Genomic DNA, 24,674 nt, shown 5'->3' on the forward strand with positions numbered 1-24,674 from the left:
ATTATAATTAAAAATCTTAAATGTTGGGTTTACCTAAAGGCGTTTATTAAATTAAATACTTTTTGTTAAACAACTCTTCAACAGCAATTTACACAGCTTCATTAAATCTTGTTTAACTTTTAAACATTTTAATGACATTTTGACATTTTTTTTTGTTTTATTATAAATAATTTCATAAATAAAATTTTTTTTTATAATTTTATAATATGATAAAATGAAGATGTGGCTAAAATTTTAATTTTACTCAAATGAAAAATATAGAGATTTAGTAGCAAGATTTATTAACTGTAACATCTAACTTAGTAGTTATTTAAATATAGAATAAATAGTTATTTTTCATCACTTATGTTTAGTGTAACCTTTTTGTAATTATAAATGAGTATTACATTTTACAACGTTTCATTAAAGAGCCTCTCCTGGAGAGAACGAAGGGAAGTCTTAATTATTAACTGCTAGTTTACACGATAGTTAACATGGAACACATTATCTAATATTGAATTTCACATGATTCCATTTCCAGTCTGTATTATCTATGTGTCCGATCTGTGTTACCAGCAACTCCCAACAAAGATGTATACATATCCATATAATTTTAATTAACTAAAATTACTTTTTACTGTTGTTGGATTTTCGAGTGTTATGCCATGTACGTTCGTTCATTCATTCCTTTGTGTAAATTTAAATTGGTGTTCATTAAGGTACAACAATGGAAATATTAATACAATTAATTCAATAATTATAGGTAAATGGGGATTATTAACCACTTGGGAAGTACAACGTATATAATTAACCATCAACTTTCAATCAATACTCGCAGTTAATTAATTAGGAAATGTTGATTATTATAAATTTTATCCAGATCTATTAATGACCAGAATAATTTAGTTAAAATTGTTCTTGATTTAATAATATATTTACTAGTCCGGTAACTAACTAGTAGTTTTAAATTAAAGAGATTAATCTATTTTTTTGGTCACGTTTTTGTTGTTAAATATGTAAAACTAGTTTACATGAATTTATTATGTTTTTTTCTGACACATCATAACTTTTCCGTTTATTTTACCTCCCTGAAATTAGACAGGCGGAAGTTTTACACTGAGGTGCATGAATAAATTACTGCCATGTACTTCATCACAAACAAGCTAATAAGTTACTTGTTTTTAAGGAGCATAATAGGAAAAATCAAATAAACATTTAACTAGATTTGAATTTAGAAACATTTTCCAGGAATAAACGAGAAAGAGAAATAAAAAAATGTTCAATGAATTTAAATAATCATATTCATTTATGATTGAACAATTTTATTTTAAACTGCAATAATTTAAACCTTATCATCATGACTAAATCAAATTGATATTTTCATTGCCCAAATTTTCAAGAATAAACAGAACGATAGATTTTATTTAGCGAATTATAACATTGTATTCAAATCTTTTTACAGCAGTGGCATTAAATTTCAATTTAAATAGATTCGATGCACTGTAAACACAGTGAGATAGCGTTTCCTATTTTTGATCAACAATTTAACCAAATACATCGCCATTTTATGTTTATACTAAACCTATATTCAATTAACCCGGTCTATAAATTGTATGTATATTTTAAAAATGATTGCGTTTAGTTATTGCATTATCCAAATGCAAATATTAATGTTTTTGTTTCACATTTAAATATGCTTCTGAAAAACGTTTATATACAGCATACAAAAATACATTAAACAAAATTCAAAATATAATCGTGTTTATACAGGTCACAGCAAACAAGGGTGATTCGATCATCATTATTTGCCCTCGAATACATTCGCATGATTCGATAGGAATCTGACAAGAACAGAAGCCCAAAGCAAAAACGACTTTAGGCGAAACGTTCTTATAAACGAAAAAATATTTATTATATTAATTTTACCTTTCAATCACAGTTTTATCTCTGAACATCTAAATGCAATTTTAATTTATGGCAGATAGTCAAATATAAATTGGATAAAGTAAAATTGTAATCATCCTTTATTCATTTAATGTTAATCAAATTTCTCAAATTAGTATAGAGACTTGAAACTGTTCATTAGTCGACTGAAGATCCCAAATACATTTTAGGAAAATCCTTCCTGTATTGTTACCATAGAAACTTAAGTTTTCGAAGTAATTACTTCGACAGTTCACAATAGTAACCTCAATAATTAATTGGGGATGAAAAGTCTTACTTTGGATTAGTAGAATACGAAAATGGAGGAATAAGTACAGAAATTCAATTTTAACAATCCACATTTGCATCTGCATTTATACATACACACACAAAAAGTAAATTAATTGAATTTTTAAGAAAAATTGGATGCGTAAAGTATAATGCTAGAAAATAATTTACACGTGAATTTTTCACATGAAATGAAATCGAAGCTTGACATTGCCTTAAAGGGAATTTAGAAGGGCTTTACGTTTTTCATCTATATTGAAATTTTATTTATTGTGGGATACAATTTGGAATATAATAAGAGGAAGATATCTTAAAGGTAACTGAAATTTTGCAATTTATATTTACTAACGTAAATCTCGAAATTGAACTTTTATTATGTATGTATTATGTGAAGTATAATTCACTAATCTCTATTAATTAGAAATGTTTTAATAATATTTAACATATTGTATTAAAATTAAATTATTAAATAATTAGTTACTATTATATATCTTCCTAGGACGTGATAGAAAACTTTCAAATTTATATAATAATAATATTCCTGTCTTGTTATTGTTTTACAATTTTCAATTTTACAATGCACAAGTAATAACTTAAAACAAGATATATTTAGACTGGTGAGTCAAATTTATTTGTTCATTCCAGAGCACTATTTTATGTTATTAATCATATTTTCTATCATAATATACATGTTTTACCTCCATCTGTCGTTACCATCGGAACAAAATATTTCTTCTTGAATCTATCTTAGTCGTGATCTGGTTAAAACTGTATAAACATGTAAATTTATGATAATCGTCATAGTCATTTTCCAATAGGTGTTTTTCAAATAGGTGGGCAAAATTTGGGAGCAGGTAAATCACAACAAAACGTATAATGAAGAAAATATTAGTTTCTCAAGAAGAAAATATAGCCCCTAAAATGTGAATTTCAGAAATTGTTTTTTACTCATATCTCCACATTTGATCTAATCGTGCTTAAATTTAGGATCGAAAAAAAGGGAAGAAATCCTTAGAATCTATGCTGATGCATTATGAGAAGTTTATTACACTGAATCGTAGGTATGAATTTTAGGATAGTACAAACCAAATATGGGAAAAAAGAAAACAGTTTTTGAAGTTTAAATTTGAGGGGCTGTAAGTTCTTCAGGAATATTTTGATTTTATATCTTTGAAATGTGCCTCCAAATTATTACCTATTAGTCTATATACTCAATCAAATATTAAGTTTATTTGTTTATTAATATTTATTAAAAATAATCTAATATACTGTTGAAACCATGACAAATTTTAAATTAATGTATTAATACAATACAAAACAAGGTTTAATCAAAATTAATTGCGATTTTATTTTTAGCAAAAATTTTGAATTGTTTCAAGCTTAATTTAGTCGATTTTGACCCGGAGGTCGACAAGATTTTTCCTCATTCCGCCGTTCATTCGTAATGCGAACTTCGTGTTATAAACGAAACTTTTTCACGCTCTAAATATGTCACCTGATGTTTTACCGGCCCCAGGCATCGAAATAAAAGTTTTATATCCTGGTACATTAAATCGCAAAGAAATTCTGAATCTCAATTATTATTTCAATAAGCGTTAAATTTCCTACTGGCTAAATTGAGGCCGTCGATGCGGAAAAGATTATTGAAAATTGTGTAGTAAAATGAAGATTAAGAGGATTTACATTAGTCTATTATGATTTAGGAAAAACAGGCAACAAAATTGCAATCTGCATTCAACCTTCAATTTTTGTTTAATATTAACTAAAAGAATATTAAAATAAATTATAAAATATAAATTGTTTCAGAAATATTCATTACATATGTTACATTACAAATGTCTGTTTTGTTATTATACACTTCCAATATCAATTTAAAAAAATTAATGTAAATGCTAAAAATTATTTATAACAAATGACTGACTTTTAACAACTAATAAGTTTTATTATTAGCTTATTTTTTACATAGTTCCTCAAAGAACTTTTAATGATGCAAAAGTTCCTTATCAATTTTTCTGGGTTAGGAAATTACTGTTCTTAATCTTCACACAATTTTATGGTCTACTTAATTGCGGATATATAAATATATTAATTATGGTCTCCCCAGATTTTTTATAATTAGTTTAATTATTTGTATTACGTAAGTTTTATCTAAACTTATGTATAACTCCGGATAATGTCATAACTCATTTAGATTGCTTGGTGCTTATTTTTCCAACTTTATCCTTGATTATGCTGTTTACCCTTTGATCATTGTTTAGGAAATCCTTTTGTTTAGGAAAGAAGCACGTGTTTGTCTCTACATATGTATATTCGAGTTATTAATAGTATTAAATAATTATAACCTACGTTAAAGGTTATTTTTAAATTAATATATTATTTTTAACAGAGAAATGAATTGATAGTTTAATTGTAGTGGTAACATAAACTTTATTATTTGTAAGATACTAATAATAACATTGCGGCTTTAACTTGTAAACAAAAAAATTGGAATAGCCAGAGTTTTTGTATAAACATTCATTTAAATTAATATGAAAAAGACTGAATCAATTTCGAGTATTTCTAATTTCGATATAACCAAATAAAAAGATTGTATTACATTATCTTTTTATGTTACTCATGCTTGACGTCTATAAATAACATATATTTAAACTTTTTGGTAAAATACCACATCCCCTGACTTTGAGTAATTAACATTGTTTAAAACACGTTTAGCCAAATCTCTAACACGAAAATTTTACATACAAATTTAATGTAGATGTGATCTCCTTTGAACAGGTGAACGCTGAAAGGGCAGTGGGAATCTCATATCTGTGAAATATTTCAATGAAAAGAACATGATGTTGTCATGGAAATTCCTCAACTTTCAAGAAGTGACGCCGTATTAATTTAATTATAAATCGTAATTTCGACTAAGACAAAATAAATTTATAATTTCCTTCGAAACATTCGACAAAAAGATTTTAAATGTGTACACACATTTTATGAATTAAATAATCTTCGGATTAATAAATACCGTAGTAATGCATTTGAAGAGCTAATTCAAAACTAAACACAACGTTGCAAGTTTAGATTAAAACATATAAGATACAATGTTAGTCAATTTCTGGACCTTAATAGTGTCCGACACTAAAATGTCTCTTTGAAATATTAGATATTAAATTTGAATGGTGTTTTAATACCTAGAAATTTCCTGCTGTCTACTGTAATGCATTCGAAATTACATGTTTAAATTATCAAAAGCGTAATGCATGGAAACAACATCGGATTTCCCGGCGTCTCCCTACGTGACGCTTAACGAAAGTCATTGTTGTATTAAAATATATTTCACAATAAACGTTTACAACTGAATATGAGGACATATGCTTAATTTTTTTTACTAAACTGCAAAAAAAGTATTTTACTGAAACGGTATAATGTGCAAAAAACAATTATTCATATCTCCTTAGTTATCAACTTTTGTACAAAAGTAAGATGAATAGAATTTATTTTCACCTCAAGAATTTGTAGTAGAATTATGTACAGACCCTTTGAGATAACCCTGAAATAATAATCTATCCTTCAATGAATTCTATAATGGTAAGTGTTTCACGAAAAATGAGGAGCAATTGCAATACTTATTGCTAGTTATAAGAGAATACTGAAAAAAATTGCTAAATTGTAGTAAAAGTCTGTTAGTGTAACGATATGTACTACTTTGATTATAATAAACTATCAATTTTTTTAGTAAAAATCTATTTATTTAAATAAAATGCTTAATTTTAAGCAGTAAAAAACATTTATTTAATAAAATTTTTAGTTTTCAGCAGGTAACTTATTATCTGTAAAAAAAACCAAAAACTTTTTCGGAGATAAATTATAGAAAACTGAATTATATACAAAAAATGTCATATAAAATTTTCCCATAAAGTTGATGGTTGCGTCAGAAAATGATGAAAAGTCAAAATTTTAAATCAATCCAACATTAAAGTTAAATAACTTTTGAAAAAATGAATATATCAAAAAACTGTAAGAGACATTTTTTGTAGGGTGTTACATTTTCTATAAAAATCTGTTTTGATCATTTTGAAATATTATCTCTAATGAGAGTTACAAAATTTCTAAATCCAAGACACCGTTCCCGTGTTATTTAAACGGGAAATTAAAATTTACGATGTGGCACCTCTTAAAATTAAAATTAAGAGGTGTAACTTTCACAGTACCAATTCCAACAAGATTTTCGATATAAATAAAAAAAAAAAAATTATCGTTTTTTGTGAAACAGTCTAATATATATATATATATATATATATATATATATATATATATATATATAAATTCATTAAATAATGAAAAAAATTGTCTCTGTAACAAAATATAGTATTAACTATTACCGTTTATTAAAAACTTTATCATTAGAATTTTTTTTAAGAAATCGACATATTATTTAGAAGTACATAACTGGTTAAAAAATTTCGGATAAGTTATGAATCACCCTGTATATTACTATTATTAAACTTTGAAGATTTTTTAATAATTTATGAATTTACACAACAAATACAAATATTTAAGGGGGCGAGTCTTAAGTTTTTCAAAAATTGTATTTTCTTATAATATGTGTTATTGCGGTTGAACTAAATATTTTTAAAAAATGGTACGCCAGTGCTTTTTCTCAAAAGAAAAATTATATTTATGATTCTTATTCACTTCTGTTAATATTTTCCACGTAAACTAAGATACATCTTTTGGTACATGTAATTGGATTGAGGACTCAAATTGGAATAACCATTTCAAAAATTATTATTAAATATTTCCTTAATATATTAAGACCTCGGAAAATTCTGAGGAAAGCCCGCAATTTCGAACATAAATTCATCATAAACTTTTTTTAAATCGCACTCTTTCTTTCAAATCTGTTACTTTACTTTTAAAATACTTTTTACAAGCCAATAGTAAAAAAGGCATATTTGCATCAATTTCCAAGTTATAGCCATATGACCAGGAAAGAAATATTTCTCAATTTTTTATGTGATAAATTTGCTCAAAAGTGAATTATAATTATAAACATTTATATATGTTTTTAATACTTAGTTCACACCCCGCATGAACTCCACTGGAAGAAATGGAAAAAAATATTGTATAGTATCATAGTATCATCATTAATATAAAAAATATAATATTTTGAAACTTTTACTATCGTCTATCTTAAAATTTAAGGTGCTAATGACATTCGTACAAATGAATTATATTCCTCAAAATCAACCCTTAAATATTTTATTTTACTTTTGAAACACACACTCTGTATATTCACAATATAGAAAGCAGTGTTAATTTGATATTAGTGACCTTTTGAACGTAATATTATTAATTATTATTTTATCAACTTGGGCCCTGCATTTAAATTCGATGACGAGAAAAGAGAATTCAGATATAGACGTGACTTAGATATGATATCATCTCTGCACAGGTTGTACAAACTGAATGGCGCAGGCGATATTAAGGTAAAATGGAGTTTTCAGATCTGAATATTTCAACATGACCGGCAGGATTTTGCCCCAAAAATCAATTTGAACAACCGGAAATATTCTAATTATGTTTCCTTTCAGGCATGTTTAACATGTTTAACGATATTAAAATCGCCATAAAAGTAATAAAGCTGAATAGTTTTGGTTCACATAATGTCAGACAAAGAAAAGTTTGGAACGTTATAGAGTCGATTCCAGACAACATCTTCAATGAAATTCAAAATAAACTACAGTTTACGGTGAGATTTTAACTATGCGGTCCCTTTAATAGTTACCTACATCATTAAAGTTATGTGCAGGGAATATTTTGAATTGCTGCTCTATTAACGTTGATGTTAACTTTATTGGAAGTTATGTACAATCATATTTTGTCAATATTCACTTAAGTCAGTTAAATTTTAAAACATAACATAATAAACAATTTAATAAATACAAAAATCTATATTTTATCAATATCTGTATTTATTATTTTGTTAGTTTTATTCACAGAAAATACACACATAGAATATTTGTTACTAGATTTGTTTTTATGTAAGATAAACTAAAGTTTATTATAAATAAATTCTAAATTATATGCTAATCTCAAGGAATAAGTGAATGAATGATTATTTGACTAATTTAATATTTAGATACTTGAAATATTTGTAGTTTTAAGTATTCAAATAATTCTAATTAATAATTAATCAGTGCTCAATGAATATTTGAACAATTTCACTTTAAATATTCAAAACCCCATGTAATTCCTTTGGAATATAAAACCACATCAAATTACATTTAATTAATTCACAAACTTCACGAGTTTTAAGATGTGAAAGTGAATGTTGACAAAACATTTCGGCATTTTTTTACATCAATCAAAGTCCTTGACACTTCAGAGATTGTCACTGTACGCCCCAAAATTACCATAATCGATCTATTAGATGAAAATAATGTCTGAGATAAACATAGAGCGCACGCACGCTTTCGGAATTTCCGTTACAAAGCTAAATATCTAAAGTTTACACGTGCCAAACTTCCGCAGAAAGAAATTTATGTACATTTTAAACGTCCAACGTTTCAAAGATTCCGCACACAAAGATTTACAATGCACGCCTTATTGATGTCGGACGTAGTGCAGGTTTTGCTTTCGTATAGATTTTTAAGTAACTTTTGTAAACAATACAAGTTTTTCCAGAAATTTATCATGCCAATTAGTTAACAAATTGGACGCTTTAAGTTACAGATTACGAAGTTTTAACGGAACGAACGTTTAATGCGAAAAACAAATTAACTTGCTTATCTCTGAAATTTCAATCCGGACTTTTAATTCAAACAGTACAACATTGTGATGAAGTTCCAATTAGATAATGTCAAAACAAACAGAAAGGGGTTGGAATGGAAGTGAAACATATCCACGTCAAATCGATTAAATAATTAATTAATTTTAAACGTAGACAAACAGCTCTGAAATTAACATCAATAAAATATGCAGTTACAAAGAACAGAAAAGTTATGTAGATAATTTATTTTCGGATGTCTGTGCATCTTGCCTTGTGTACCCTGTGAACCAATCTATTTCATAATTTAAACACTCCATCTAACACAGCTAATAGTTTGTTAAGTTTTGCGTGTTGATATAGGCTCGGAATGGAATTGTCAATATTTTAATATCCTACCCTTCATGTTTCAAAATAAATATATATGGAGGTCACATTAATACAACTGCTTTGACAATTCAGATGGGTTCAAATAAGGAAGAGATTTGTAATAATTAAATTTAAGAAATACTTAATCCGTTTAACATAAAATTACAATTTAAATCAAGAATTAAATTACGGCAGCAAGAACTAAATTTAACAGAAAGTTCAAAGTGTCACCTGGTAAATTAATTTCAATGTTCAGGCTTTCTCTTTTTGGCAGCTTATATTGGATAAAAGTTCTTATGTTTAATTGAAAATTATTTTCGGTCTTTAGACAAACTTATTTTAACACAAATAAGCATGTATATAATATAACAAATAATACATATGTAACGACTTGTATGTCCGAAAACTAGTGAGAAAATAGATTTCTGATGAAAGCATAATTCAGATGGTATTTGTTGAGTGAGGGGTCCAGATAACAAGAGATCCCATCAAAAATATAAAAAGAGTAAAATTAAAAATGATGCTGAAAATCAATTATATAATGCTTTCAGTATGTGAATGATCCTAACGACAAAATAGTTCTGATTTCTGATGAAAGCTTAATTTAGATGGTATTTGTTGGGTGAAGAGTCCAGAGAACGAGAGTTTCCAATTAAATATGGTGTTGAAAATGTAATTAACAGAAGATGCTTTTCTGAGTCCTTAGAAATGAATGGAACAGTGGATAGATATCAGTATGTGGACACTCTAAACACATTACAGTATGAAGAAGAACATATCAATTATATGATGCTTTCAGTATGTGAATGATTCTAAGTCAATAATGTGACAGCATAGAGTCCAGATCTGAACCCATTGAGAACATTTGGCAGATGGTGGATAAGGAAATTCAATAAGCCAATAGAGAAATTTTTAAAAATTTTAAAGATAGTACAATTGTTGCATCATGGAATTCAATTCTTAAAGAATTATAGAATAGAAGTAAAATTTTGCTTATTAAAAGTCATATTTAATGATAAATAAAATTAATTATGTTAAAATTAATTACTTATGCATTGTATATTATAGACGTAAAAGAACGTTATTTAATTATTATTATTAACAAAGAGCTAAAAAAATAAAATTATTTCTCTAATTTTACTCGGTGCTGTTCATATTCACATACAAAATAAATTACATTTACTTGGTACGAATATAATGAAATAAGTTATACTATGAAATAGGTTTAATGACTAAATAACTCGTGGAAAGTTTTTTAATAACTGAAAAAGTAGACAACCGTGTTTACTTAAAACTTTGATATTGTATTAACTTTAATAATATCAATTTCAGGAGAGTTTCCTGATTAACAGGAGTAACTTCTTCTATTACACACATTGCAAAACTATTTATTGTAAAACATACTAATTATTTAATAATATACGATATTAATATTTTAGTGAATTATATTTGTTAACCTATACTTATCTAAAATATTTAATTTGGTTAATAAATCAATATAATTCATCCACAGATATGTAGTTAGTGAAATATTCAACTATTTTAATATTAATATATGGTCTTGATATATGTAGTGTAGCCAATTTGAATGTGGGACATCACCATTTTTTGTTCGACTTTGACAAACTTTTTTCCAATTATAAAATACGAAAATATGTACTTACTACATTTTTTGGTCCAAAACAAAAACTTACAGCTTAATTTTTTAGGTATGTAAGTTGAAGAAATCACTGGATAAATATAGAATTATCCATATTCATAATTCTGTGAAAAAATTAAAAATTAAATTCTTTCTAGGAAATAATTTTTAATTAAGAATATTGGAATATTGTACTAATAATACCACATTTATACTAATACTCTAAATACCCAAATTTTATTTATTTTCTTCAATTCAATGTATATATTATATTTATTTTTCGTAAATTTGTGGTTATCTTCTTACCTAAAACAATGATACTTTCAGCACATGGTTCATTAATTTCACCATAAACTTTGAAAATTTGAGTTTTAAGAGTATAGTTTTAAAAGTGTAGTAAGTATAATATTCCAACATCCAAAACTGATAAATTCATAAAAAGAATACTATTTTTAGTTTTGTCACAGAATTACCATATATATTTCAGGAGGTGCTTAATACAGTGGTGCGGTTAGATTTGCTACAAAAAGTTTGATAGTATGATTTATTCAATTTTTATGCCTAAAAAACCTGTCGTTCTTGTTTTTGAGGCAAAAATCGTGACATTTTGTCTACATAACACATATTTTCATGCTTTTCGAATGAAAGAAAAAAGTTTGTTAAATTGTTAGTTTAATATTTTAAAATTTAATCCTTCTGTTTATAGACATAATTTTATTTTTAAAATATATTTGTATCAATATCAATTTTACACTTATTTAAGAGTCTATTTTAAGAAATTATAAAAATAAATAAAGTACAAATTGTTATTTCTTTACTCTAACTATTTTAAGCACAGCTTGTATCTTCTAATTTATTACCTATGTACATCCTTTTATCCTAAAGAAGTAAAAGAACGTAATTTATAGTTAGTTCCAGTCGTCTGTATTTTATATGCTATTGTTAAGCGATTTTGTAGCCCTATGACACTCAACGTACAACAGGGTTTTTTATTGGATACAAGTGTCCACAAAAACCAAATAGATATCAAACCTATCTCTCCAATCCGGTTAAAGCGGCTCACCAAGTACATTTTTTACAACAACGAGATTTAGCCATGATATAATAACTCAACTGCAATAAAATGAACGAAAAAAATCGTATAAATAAAGTTTACTCTTTTATAATAACTTTAACAACATAACTCTGCAGTAATATTATGGTATTAAAGTTAAATCTGCCATTGGAAATTCAAAAGCTGTAAATTAAAGTTTAGAAGTTTATTGAAAATTGAGGCACGTCGAACGAAAAAATTCATATTACAAACACGCAGTAATAATACATCACTGTATAAGTATATATTTTAATAAATTTAAATGTCATCTAAATAAATAATTACTAAATTACATTCTAATCCATTTAATAGTGTAATAGTGTGTATTAGGCATTTTCATTAGCTTAAAAGTTTTACCGCAATCATTTGAAATGTCACGCAATAATATTGTATAAACATCTGGGCAAACAAATTATTGCGTGAATCTTTTATTAGTCATTTTTACATCGAACTTTCAAGGTTGATTTGAAGGGGACAAATTATGCGTGGATATTAGATTTTGGGCGCGCTTATGAATGCAGCCACATTAACTTTATCCGGCAATTGGGGTGTGTGTCGGTTAATTAAATAAAAGCTCACGCAACCAGTCTTTCGTCCAGGGGCATTTACTAAGTTTAATTACAGTGTTTCGAATATTTCAAAAGCGGGTAGGCTAATTTATCCTTTGTGTCCTTGCTTGGGAAATAGGTTTACTCCAGTTTTAAAATTGAACTCGTAAATTCTTATTCATTCATGGTTAGAAGCTAATTAACGTTAAGATAAAGACTACAAAATTAATACATTATAAAAAACAAGAAAGCAACTTATAAGATTAAGTGGTTGTGTCATTATCATTTATTTAAGTAGCGAATGTCCATGGATTAATTTAAAAAATGCGCACTGCACTTAATTTTCAGCAAATGGACACACATGTACGCAGCATGCTGCTGAAAGGGTTTTCAAAATAAAAAAATAGACATCACATAAATGCAGTCCGGGAAGCTGAAAGGCTGCATTAAACCGATAAAGAAATCTCTATTTACAAGCATAATGGAAACTAAAGCAAAAAAGAGAAGTCATTACTTGACCCTAAAGTATACACGTATACGTTTCTTGATGTACAGTGTTGGCAGAAAATAAAGTAACTTTAAAAATATATAAATTATCACCGCCCTGTATACGCAAATCTAATATAATTTATATTAATTATAAACACACTGTGTACAAACATAAAAAACTAAATATTCGCCTGGCAAAAAGTACAGCAACTTTTTACTAAATGTCACTAATCTCTACAAAATCCACAATAATTTTATATTTGGTAATGTGGAGGAAAAAAATAAAACTGGAAGACCAAGAAAAAACAATAGGTTTCAGGATAAATAAAATTTTATGCTACTTCAAAAAAGTTCATTTCCTGAGTTTCAGCAAAATAAAAGGTATACTTGAGGCATAATTTGGAATCAATATTTCTTTAAGACTGTAAGAGATAGATCACTACAAAAGGATCTTCATACGTTAAGGTTAACCAATACTATCGGAGAAGAACAGATGAGCCAGAGTTGAGTTTACAAGGAGTGATGAAATCAGTTTTAATCGGGTTAGTTGTGATGGAATTTTATATGTAAGGCGACCTATTAATGAAAAGTTTAACTCAAAGTTTACCATACTCGCTGTTAATGTTATGGGGCTGCTTTTCGGGATTTGAAACGGGTCCTCTCCTTTAAATAGAGAGTATCATGGATCGTTTTATGTATAAAGAAATATTGAGGAGCAACATGGTATTCAGATAAAAATATGCCACTAAAACATTATTTTCAACAAGATAATGACCCGAAGCACACTTCAAACTATTCGAAGCAGTGGCTTTTAAGGGAAAAAATTAATGTTATGAACTGGCTATGTCAATTTCCCGACAACTCCAATGAAAACTTATGGGAAATAGTGAACAACAAAAAATAAGACACTAGTATAGTAATCAGCAAGATTTATTCACGGTTGTGCAAAAGACCTGTCAAATATGGATCCAAATATTATTAAAATATATTAGTGTAGAATTTTTAATTTTTTTAATTATGTGTAGTATTAAAATTTTAAATAGCATAATTTTCTCTACTTTTTGTCAGCCCAAAATAAATAATCATCAGTAAAATTCAATTCTTTATTTTTTTATTGTTTAACTATGTAACTGTTAAGTTTATAAAGAGAAATTAATTTTCAATATACAACCTGGACAAAAATTATATGAATTTTAAAAAAGTTACACCACTTTTTGCCAATACTCTACGTTCAGATTTTAAACAATGTTTGTTTTTACTTTAATACATTTACTTACTTACATTTAATCGAATATCGTTCTACAAAAAACAACTTTATAAGTAATAAAATTTATTCCTTCTTCACATTAAATATCAAAGTTTTCAACTTTTTATATTTAGTATCTAATATTGCCAATATCATTTAAATCTATGTGAGCAGAAGAGACTTCGGTCCTAGCTTGACCAGCTTCGAAGTTAAATTGTACAAACGTAACAGCAAGCGACATTATAGCTCTAATTTACTAAATTTACGATTATTATCCTTAATTTAATGTAACCACAATTTGTACATTGTTGTTAAAGCATTTGAGTACCATAAATTTCATTATGCTCGATAAAAGTTGTTAAACTTATTTAGTACAATATGAAATATCCGTTTATTCAACAATACCTTGTATTTATATTATACGTAAAATATATTTATGCAAATCATAATCATTTAAAATAATTTTATATTTATTATTGTTTAATTTAATTCATCTTTTGTTATTCCTGTTTATTACTTATATTTTAAAACTACTATTGTTTCATTTTTATTATAATTTATATTTATTATTATTTAATTTGATTCATCTTTAGTTATTTCTGCTTATTACTTATATTTTAAAACTACTATTGTGTCATTTTTATTATAATAATTTATATAAATTACTCCAATATATAATAAATTAGTAAAAGGTTTGAATAATAATAAGTTTAATTAATAAATGTCAAAACAATAAATTACATGTAGACATTTTAAAAATATGGAGTAGAAAAAACAATGAATGTAAATGTAAAAATAAAAAGAATTTGAATAATAATAAATTTAATTAATAAATGTCCAAATAATAAAATACATCTAGAAATTTTAAAAATATGGAGTAGAAATAAAATTGAATGTAAATGTGAAAATAAAAACAAAATTGAATGGTATAAATTCCATTTACCATAAAAGCATCCAATCTAATAATTATTAATTAAATTTTAATTTAAGATTTGATTCAGGTTATTTCAGGACAGAAATATTAAAACATATTATAGTTTATGTTGTTCATTAAAAAATGAATATGATAAATCATTTAAGATAATAAATACCAACAATAAATGCTGTTGCGAAATCTAAACTAGACCCAAAGGTGTATTTTCCATTATTAACGTTTCTTAAGTTTTAAATATTCTTAAAATTAAAGCCATAAAACCAAGCACATCATTAATTAATTAGAAGTGATGTTTTTATATTTAATTTCTTATCTTTCCCACACTTAATTAATTTTTAATGGTCATACAAAAATGAAATTAAATTTATAACAATAATATTGTGCACAACATTTCATTAGTATTTATCTAAAGTATCTTTAGTATTTTTACTCTATTTTGTGACTTTAAGAATTTAGATACGTGAACGTGGAAAATATTTAGTTCCAGTTAAAAATCACCCAAACGTAAAGAGCAAAAAATGTAAGTCTGTTAAAGAGTTGATTCATTGAAACTCACTCAATCATACTTATCGTGGCCTCTTATTTCTTATATCAAGTTTAGTCGACAACGAATTACTATCTTCTAGAGAAAATGTAAAATCAAATAAAATAAACGAGTCCTTATAAAAGCTTAAAAGGTTTTCCAATAAATAAATCATTCCAATTACATAATAAATAAATAAGTAAAACTGAAATTGTGGTGGAGTTAATGTACAGAAAAATTAATCTGAGAGGTACTTATGAAAAAATGTTTTATATTAAAGCGGAATATGTTTTTGATGTCAGTAACACATGTGGATAATGCTCTAACCACATCGACAAGTTAAACGCTTATCTTTCGTATACCAATATTTTCTGTATGACTTTTTGATGAAAATTTGCTTCGATATTATAAACTAAATTCTAAATTTATTGCATACTTATACAATTTAAACTATAAATTTTTGTTAAAAATCTATTATAGATAGAAGACTCCCAAAACTTGTCGTTTTTTAAACAATATCGTAGCGATATATTGAACTTCTGAAAGTATACCGTATTGCGAAGGCCACATAATTTTCCGCTTACGATTCAGGATATGTCGTGCCATAAAAATCCTCGAGAATACTGGATTTAATCTTAATTTATCTCGTTCAGTTCTTAGTTAGGTAATCGTACACATGCCTCCGTGTACACATGGGGCTGAAATGAGTTCCTTCCTTTGTCATTGAATTATTTTTTTAATTAAGGTTGAATGAAAATTAAGACTTTCAAGTTTTACGGTTATACTCTTTGTAATGCCCACAACGTCCGCAAAATTTAATAAAACAGTGCTATTAAATTAAAATCATATTTTAATAAACAGCATTGTTTTCAAAAACATTTTGGAAATAAATCGACACAATTGCAATTTCAAAATAAATTCACCCTCACAAAATGTTTATTATTTCTCCGATTTTAACAACCTTTTATTCAATCGTAAAGCACAAATTTATAGATATAATTTCACTTTTTATAACCAAAAATCTACAGAGTAATTTTTAGCCATGAATATTGAAGAAATTATACTATCAATTTTAGTATTATTAGTATAATATATCAATATACTTGAAAAATAAGATAATTTGTGCCCTATTTTATGAAATTTTGTATATACATTCATTTCAGTGGGTGCTTAATCCAATGATACAATTAGAATTTCTAAAAAAAATTGCTAATATGATTTCTTCAATTCTTAAAATCTCAAAAACGTAACATTTTGTCAAAATGGGACAAAACATACAAATTTTATGAGGGTGGACCACCACACTGTATGTGCAATACAGATTATTCAAGTATTCATGAGACTTCGTATAATTTTATGGATGTGTTCAAAAAACAATTTGTAGGTTCACTGAAATCATTCATATTCGTATTGCCCCATTTTTATGATAATTCGATGGTTTACAAATTATGAACTGCAAAAGAACATAAAGATCGCCATTTCATCATCTGAGCAATCCGCATATTAATCCATGATTCTTTAGCATATATTTTACTTTTACACCTCAAATTATACATGTTTTTAAGTTTATTTATGGTTGAAAATGTGTGCTGAAGTACATGCCGTTAATGAAATTTATGCACCCCGCAGTTTTTATTCGATTTCAAACGAGTTTGAAGAGGTATTAGAAACATTTTAACAAGTACTTCTTCCAATTTCCGGTTTTACCAGAAACGAACGAAGCGATTGATTTTTTTTTTTTGATTAAATACATTGAAATTCTTTTGTAATTAAAATCGTATGTGAATATAAAACGCAGGATTCCTGATAAATACCGAAAATTTAATATGAGTAGAAAATGTATTTTATAAACAACTTCTTACTAAATACTTGTAATCTTAAATTTTCATTATGTTAATTTAATAATTTATATACGACAATTTGTTGCCAAACATTGTAAAATAAAGTACGTCCATTTTTTGTTTAAAACCTATGACTTTTTAAAGTGTTGCATGCTTCTTTAGGTACGTAGTCGCTTTATATTATTCGCAAAACGATTTGTTGATGTTCCTAGTTGCGGTTATTAGGTCAATACTCAAACCACTTTGCATCCCAGTCATTTATTATTACGGAGATGAAAGTGGTAAACACCACAGCTTTGTATGTTTCGATTATCTCTGACACTGTACTAAATAACTATTCAACTAAAATGATTGAGTTTTTGAACGAAATTCGTGATGGGGAGTAAATTAAAAAGTTGATTTTTTTCCACTAGCAGCATCAGCATAAAAATAAAAAGGCTGTAATTTTTAATATCGATGCAGAGTAATATTTTTTTGTGATTTGACTCTGCAAAGAGGAATATGATGGTATAGATGGAAGTGTAAACAAATCAATTTAAGCAAAGAAGAATTTGACGATCTATCAGCAAACGAACAAAATTTACTGTTTTTCGATTATTATCCTTAATGTAATATAACCACAATGTGTTCATGCATTTGAGAACTCCATAAAAGTTATTTTACATTTTAAAATTGTAATAAAAATGGAAAAATCCATTACTATTTTAATCAGTAGGGAATAAAATGTACCACTTTTATTTAGGTATTATACGTAAAATATTTATAATAACATTATAAAAGATAACAACGTGGACATAGAATAAATTAAAATCATTTCCCATTTATTGTTTTTCAATTTAATCCATCTTTAGTTACACAAGTTTTTCGTGCCCTTATATTTATTTTTTAAATTGGTATTGGTTTTATGGTTACAGTTTACATAGTTTAATATAGTATTTAATAATTTTATAATAAATTTGAATATTTAATAATAAATTAATTAATGTCAAAACAATAAAGTACATTTACAAACATAATGTGACGTAGAAATGACAAACGAATGTAAATGTAAAAATAAAAACAAGAATGAATGTTATGAATTTCAGTAATTACAAAAGCATCCAGTACAATAGTTGTTGTGTATTTGTGATTATACAATTCTGATTTCAAAATAAAGAATAGCGATAATAAATTTAAGAATTATCCCCAAGAAAACTGCCAAATTTTTTATCCTGTCTACTGTTTCTGACATTACAGTTAATTGATTAAATCCGTCGTTAACTAAGACTTTAAATTTAAAATATTTTCGATATTGTTTTCTTAATTTAATTTTAATTTCAAATTTGATTCAATAACTTTCTCAATTGAAAAAAATATATATAAAATAATAAATGAACATTTTATTAAAAGAAAAGAAAATGATAAATAATTTAAGATACTCGAAATACAAGGTTTTCTAAAACTAATCAAATTATGGTATGATAAAAGTATGAAAAGAAATGCAGCTCGTGTAGACCTGCAGCGAACAACAAATGAACAAATGAAATACGAACGTAAACCATGTTTCTTGAAAAAGTGCGTTTTTCCTTCAGCACAATATCTGAAAATCACGCTGGAGATAACATGTGGAAAAAATGTTTTCAGAAGACAATAACTATCACAAACACGAAATGTTTTCATTCCTTTATTTCGATGTAAAATGAAAACTCGTGTGTCGAAAGTTTTCTGCGTCAGATTCAATTATCAAAAATGTGATTCTTTATAAAGCTTATGTATATTTTTTATATTTTTAAAAGGAATGTGTTCCTGTGTCAATCTTTTTCAATAAGAAGGTAAAAAATATTATTTTTTATATGCCTTTTGTTGACTAACTGATTAAAAAAAATGTTTTAGGGATGGAATGATCTAGAATAATTATAACTTTTTAAGTACATAAAGGGCATATTGTTAAAAATTTGTAGACGTCTTTTTATTTCTTTTTAATATTAGCATTAAATAAATTTTATTTGTTATAAACGAATAAACAAGTACAAACAATAAATAAAATGTATTTTAAAGTTTCAGTAAAACCAATTAGCTAAACAAAATTAATTATGTGAATTCAATCGTATGAATTTGGGGATACTTGTTTAGTTTTTTAATACCTACATAAAAATTATTCAAGCAATACAATAATTTATCATAAATATTTATTAATAAAATATTATAGATCAACTATTAAAAAAAACAAATATTCAATAAATTTATCAACAATAATTAACAACAAATTGTTATAAATAAACTTTGTTTAAATAAACAAATTTCCAACTTTAAAAATAGATAAAAAATATTCTAAAATTTCTATAAATTAGATGCATTATTCAATATTAATTATTTAAATTCAATCGTTTGGGGATACTTTTTTTAATATCTACATAAAAATAATAACACCAATTTTTCCCCAACATATTCAAGCCATATAAATTTATGATAAATTGTTATAAAGAAGCTTTATTTAAATACAATAATAAACAATATATTCAATTAAATGGACGAGTTCTTCACAATTTAATCGGAATCGTAGAATTCTGGTGTAAAATAATTACATACGTTATACAATAATTTTGTCATTATCATTATTGAATATTCTAATTTCTTTGAAAATTTGCAAAAACAGCAACTATTGCTAATCAATAAAATCAGAGGAGACAGAGCCTTTCTTTTTAGGATAATTTGTAAGACAAACATCAAGAAACTCTTAGAAAACTAGTAACGGTATTAAATTTTACGTCACCTTAGTTTTTGTGCCATTTACAAGCAACAAGTGTTTTATTTTTCTTTACTACGTATATTTATTTTACTCTTACTTAACTTATTTACTCAATTTTAATTAAATTACAAATAAATTACGGAGATACTTAAATTATTAGCAATTATGGTAGTGACGAAAAACAATTAAAAATTAATAAAAATTTTATTATTATTTAACTTATTCATTCTATTTTAATTAAACTACAAATAAATTACGGAGATACTTAAATTATTAGCAATTATGGCAGTGACGAAAAACAATTAAAAATTAATTTTCAATTTTCCATTGTCTTTTAAAACAGTAATACAAACATTCAATAAAGTGTAACGTAATATAATAAAATGTTATTACCTTGAATTAATGATTAATTTGTTGTAATAAAACTGCTACCAGCCAATTATACACACAAGTTTATTCTCATTAATTTACCAAACCAAAATAGTCCCGATATAAAAGACCCATTTATAATTTTTTCAATATTTTTCCCAAATTTTCGACGCGCATCGATATAACGTATTGCACAAATAGTGAGTGGTTTCCGGAGCGATTCTTCGGAAGTCGACGCGCGTGTGGCTTCGCACTCTTGTGCAATGGCAAGGATCGTCCGAATAAAATTGGCGCATGACGCTTGTACGCTTGCCGTTCAACAATTGTTTTCAATTTTCAATACTATTTGATCTTCATCGATAGATGATGCATAATTATTAATTATAGCTATATAATGTGCTTGTAATTTAGGTGTATTTGATACTGATATTTTTTTATCTCAAAATATACAAAAGGACAAGTGTATGCTACCATAAATTTTTTTTATTAACTCAGAAAAGATTAATTTACTTTATCATTAAAATTATTGAATTTGTAAAAAACCAACTGTAAAAAGTATATGTCAGTTGGAAACAACTCTATATGATTATTAAAAAAAAATAAAACCATATACTTCATAACAATAATTAAAGACACTTGCATTAGGTTGACCAATAAGTATTATCACATCAAATATGTTCACGTCAGATAATCTTTCCATCTCAATTCACAAAATCATATTAGACAGTGTGGACTTCTACTCCTCGATTTAAAGTCTCCCATTAAAAACATAAAAATGATTATTTGCTAATTAATTGATTATAATTGTGACACAAAATAATAAAAACACTGTATTTTGTTTTGTATTTTCCAATAGATGATAAACGAAATGAGTAAATATTTTACGTTCCATGAAATTCATAGCAAAACCAAACATTTTTGGTGTTTTGTTAATAAAAAATAGCTTTTGATAAAATTGTAAATAAATATAATATATAAATAAGTTCTCTGATCAAATATTCGCCTTATAACTTACCAAAGCTTATATATGCTTAGTATTTATTTATAATAACAATTGGAATGTTGATAAGACTGCGGTTCTAGCTTATCCGTAAGTTTCAACTATAAGTTTGTAACAGTACGCATTCATACCATCTTCCACATAAGATGCTTTATTCGTTTTTACTGTTACTTTTCTTCAGTGAAACAATTCAACTTAATTGCAATGAAAAACTGTGCGTGACAAAATGTTGTGAGAAAAATCATGTAGTGTCCAATGATTCATGTGTGCCCCAGTTAGATAAATCTGAGCTTGATTATCTTAAGCCACACTTTGAAAATGTTAGTAACTTTCCTTTTATTGAATTTATCAGTAAAACCTGTGACGAAGTGTCATTGGATGATACGCATTTCGTCATTTTAAATAACGGATCTGTGTACGCAGAAAATTATGCGGAATTATTTAATCGCAGCGACTATTGTATTGATTATTTGAGGAATATTGGAAAATGGCAAGTTCACTTTTGTTACACGGATGTTAACGAAGACGACGCTGATCAAAAGATGCATATGATATGCATTAAAGGCAAGTTTTTACACAAATAACGTTAATTAATATATAACTATTATTTTTTGGCAGTAGGTATGATGGTATCGATACCATTTTTATTTCTGACTCTTCTTGTACACGTAATGTTACCTGAACGAAATCTACATACAAAGTCACTTATGCTCTACTTGACCACCTTAATGATGGCATTTTTTACGTTAGTAACTATCCATTATTTGGATCTTTCCAGAAAAATTCCGTGCCTCCTCTTCGGTAAGTTTATAAACATATTAATAAAACTCTATGAACACTAAATGATATATATCAAGAATGGCACTTAAAATCATTCCTAGGGGATGAAGTTGGCTGGAAATTTAAGCGATACACCATAAATGTATTCAAAATCCATATTAATGAGGTGGGATCAATTTTATTTCCAACAGCTTACACTTGATTCGACGTTAACTAGACGTCAAATAATCATAAATATTTCAGTTCTGTAAAAATAAAGTTATAACTGCTGTAACTGTTACTTGGGTTTAATTTTTAAATTCTCAGCTCCTATATTTTAATTTCAATGTTTACAAAGCGTCCTGAGTAAATTACCTTTTTTATTATTATTTATTTACAAATTATAATTTCAAACATTTTTTTAGGATTTTTTTGTCTATTTTTCTATACTTCTTCAATATTTTGGATTAATGTAATATGCATTGACATATGGTTAACATTTAGGTGAGTATTTTAAATATAGTAATTTACTATAGCCAGATCAAATAATTTCTAATCTTTTTTTTATTTTGTATCAAACGCAAAAATGAATAACGAAAATTATTAATTATTACGATTCCAAATTATTATTTTAGAGGACAAATTAAAATTCTCAGTCGTCGCAAGGAATGCATGAGATTTGTATTTTATTCTATTTATGCCACATCAATTCCTGTGACAATTGTTCTGATTGCCTTTTCAATTAACCAGTACGGAAACAGTGAAGCATATTATTATCCTGGCATCGTAACGGGAAAATGTTTCTTATCAAGTAGGTTCAATTCTCCTAATTTACAATTAAAATTTTTAAAATAAATTATACAATTAATATTATTTTAGGCAAATGGGCTTATTTGTTGTATCTGCACGGTCCCACGGGAATATTGCAAGGCTTCAATATAATATTATTTGCTCTAACAGCATTAAAAATAAGAAAAGCAAAACGGGAGACCGACATGATAAGAAATCAAAAAGACAATAATGTAACATCACGGAACTCGCAACAGTTAGTACATGTTACTAAATTTCTTAAAATTAACTTATGATATAAATTTGTTATAGGTATTATTTATATTTAAAACTAATCTTTATAATGGGCGTTAATTGGTCGATAGAACTGATCTCTTGGGCTCTGGAGTATTACACCAATACTCCGTTATGGATTTTTTATGCAACTGATTTCTTAAACGCCACCTACGGAGTGCTGATATTTATTTTATTCGTGTGCAACAAGAAAACGTTAAATAAATTACAAAAAAGGTGTGTTTAATATATTATATTTAATATGAAGAGTAATTACTAACAAAATAAATATTTTTTCAGATATTATCAATTCATTGGTAAACCAGATTTAGCTCGTAGCTCAAGTGGAACACACCGAAGTACCAGAATTATGAGTAATTCAAATTTTGATGATACTAACCAGAAGAACGAAAAACTATTTCGTAAAGAATCTGTTCATCTAAAAGAATATCAGCGTCAATAAATATTTACAGTGCTTTAACAGAAGTTATTATAACGAAAATACCTAATATGTTAAATGATCTCATTTACATTACAAATAACTTAAATTTATCATCGTAAATAACTTTTGGTATAGTATATAATATTTAATATGTTACAGAATAAATTTCTATGACGCACTTAATTTATTTATATTTGTTTTAATTACGTATACGTATAACTAAATTGACCGCAATTAGCATAAGTTGTGACTAAAACTGTCAGCTACTGTGAAAAATTTTAAATTCAAAACCAATCCACAATGTAAAATAATATTTTTACATCTCCCACTTAATATAATAATATTAATAGTTGGAATAATATAATTTAATTAAAAATAATTCGAAATCTTCAAGTGATTTATGTAATTGGTTATTATATACTTCATAACCAATCTGAAAGTTGACAGACTATAAATGTGTGTAATTCTCTTAAATACACTTGAACAATGCATTTAAGAAATCATTATTTTCCATACAAACGTATTCAAGTTTTGCCTTCATTTCAAATTGCTCTGATGAGGCCACGATTAAAGCAAACGCAGTTTCTCAGATGTAACCACTTCCTTACTAATGAACGATAATATCGTTACGATATCATACCCCCACTGTATTCAAGGATAATAATGAAAGCTGGCGCCACCTTGT

The 24,674-nt window shown here is 26.4% G+C and overlaps 2 protein-coding genes across 3 annotated transcripts in view; one reads left to right on the top strand and one right to left on the bottom strand.

Moving 5' to 3' along the window:
- LOC109595884 (G-protein coupled receptor dmsr-1) overlaps positions 1 to 24,674 on the bottom strand; it is a 61,407-nt gene that overhangs the window by 10,450 nt on the left and 26,283 nt on the right. Inside the window, exon 1 of one of the 2 annotated variants that reach the window (XM_020011323.2) lies at positions 20,751 to 21,059. The exons of the other annotated variant lie outside the window; for it this stretch is intronic. The gene's annotated coding sequence lies outside the window, so the exon portion shown is untranslated. Of the gene's footprint in view, positions 1 to 20,750; positions 21,060 to 24,674 lie in introns of those variants that run through there. 2 annotated transcript variants of the gene reach the window in all.
- LOC126264678 (G-protein coupled receptor Mth2-like) lies at positions 21,887 to 24,032 on the top strand. The gene is made up of 7 exons (XM_049963540.1): positions 21,887 to 22,290; positions 22,348 to 22,527; positions 22,911 to 22,989; positions 23,121 to 23,296; positions 23,365 to 23,530; positions 23,587 to 23,784; positions 23,848 to 24,032. Exons 1-7 carry the CDS (start codon positions 22,269 to 22,271, stop codon positions 24,008 to 24,010), a joined length of 984 nt encoding a protein of 327 aa, XP_049819497.1. The 5' UTR covers positions 21,887 to 22,268; the 3' UTR covers positions 24,011 to 24,032.

Source organism: Aethina tumida, chromosome 2 (genome assembly GCF_024364675.1).
Source record: "Aethina tumida isolate Nest 87 chromosome 2, icAetTumi1.1, whole genome shotgun sequence".
NCBI lineage: Eukaryota > Metazoa > Arthropoda > Insecta > Coleoptera > Nitidulidae > Aethina > Aethina tumida.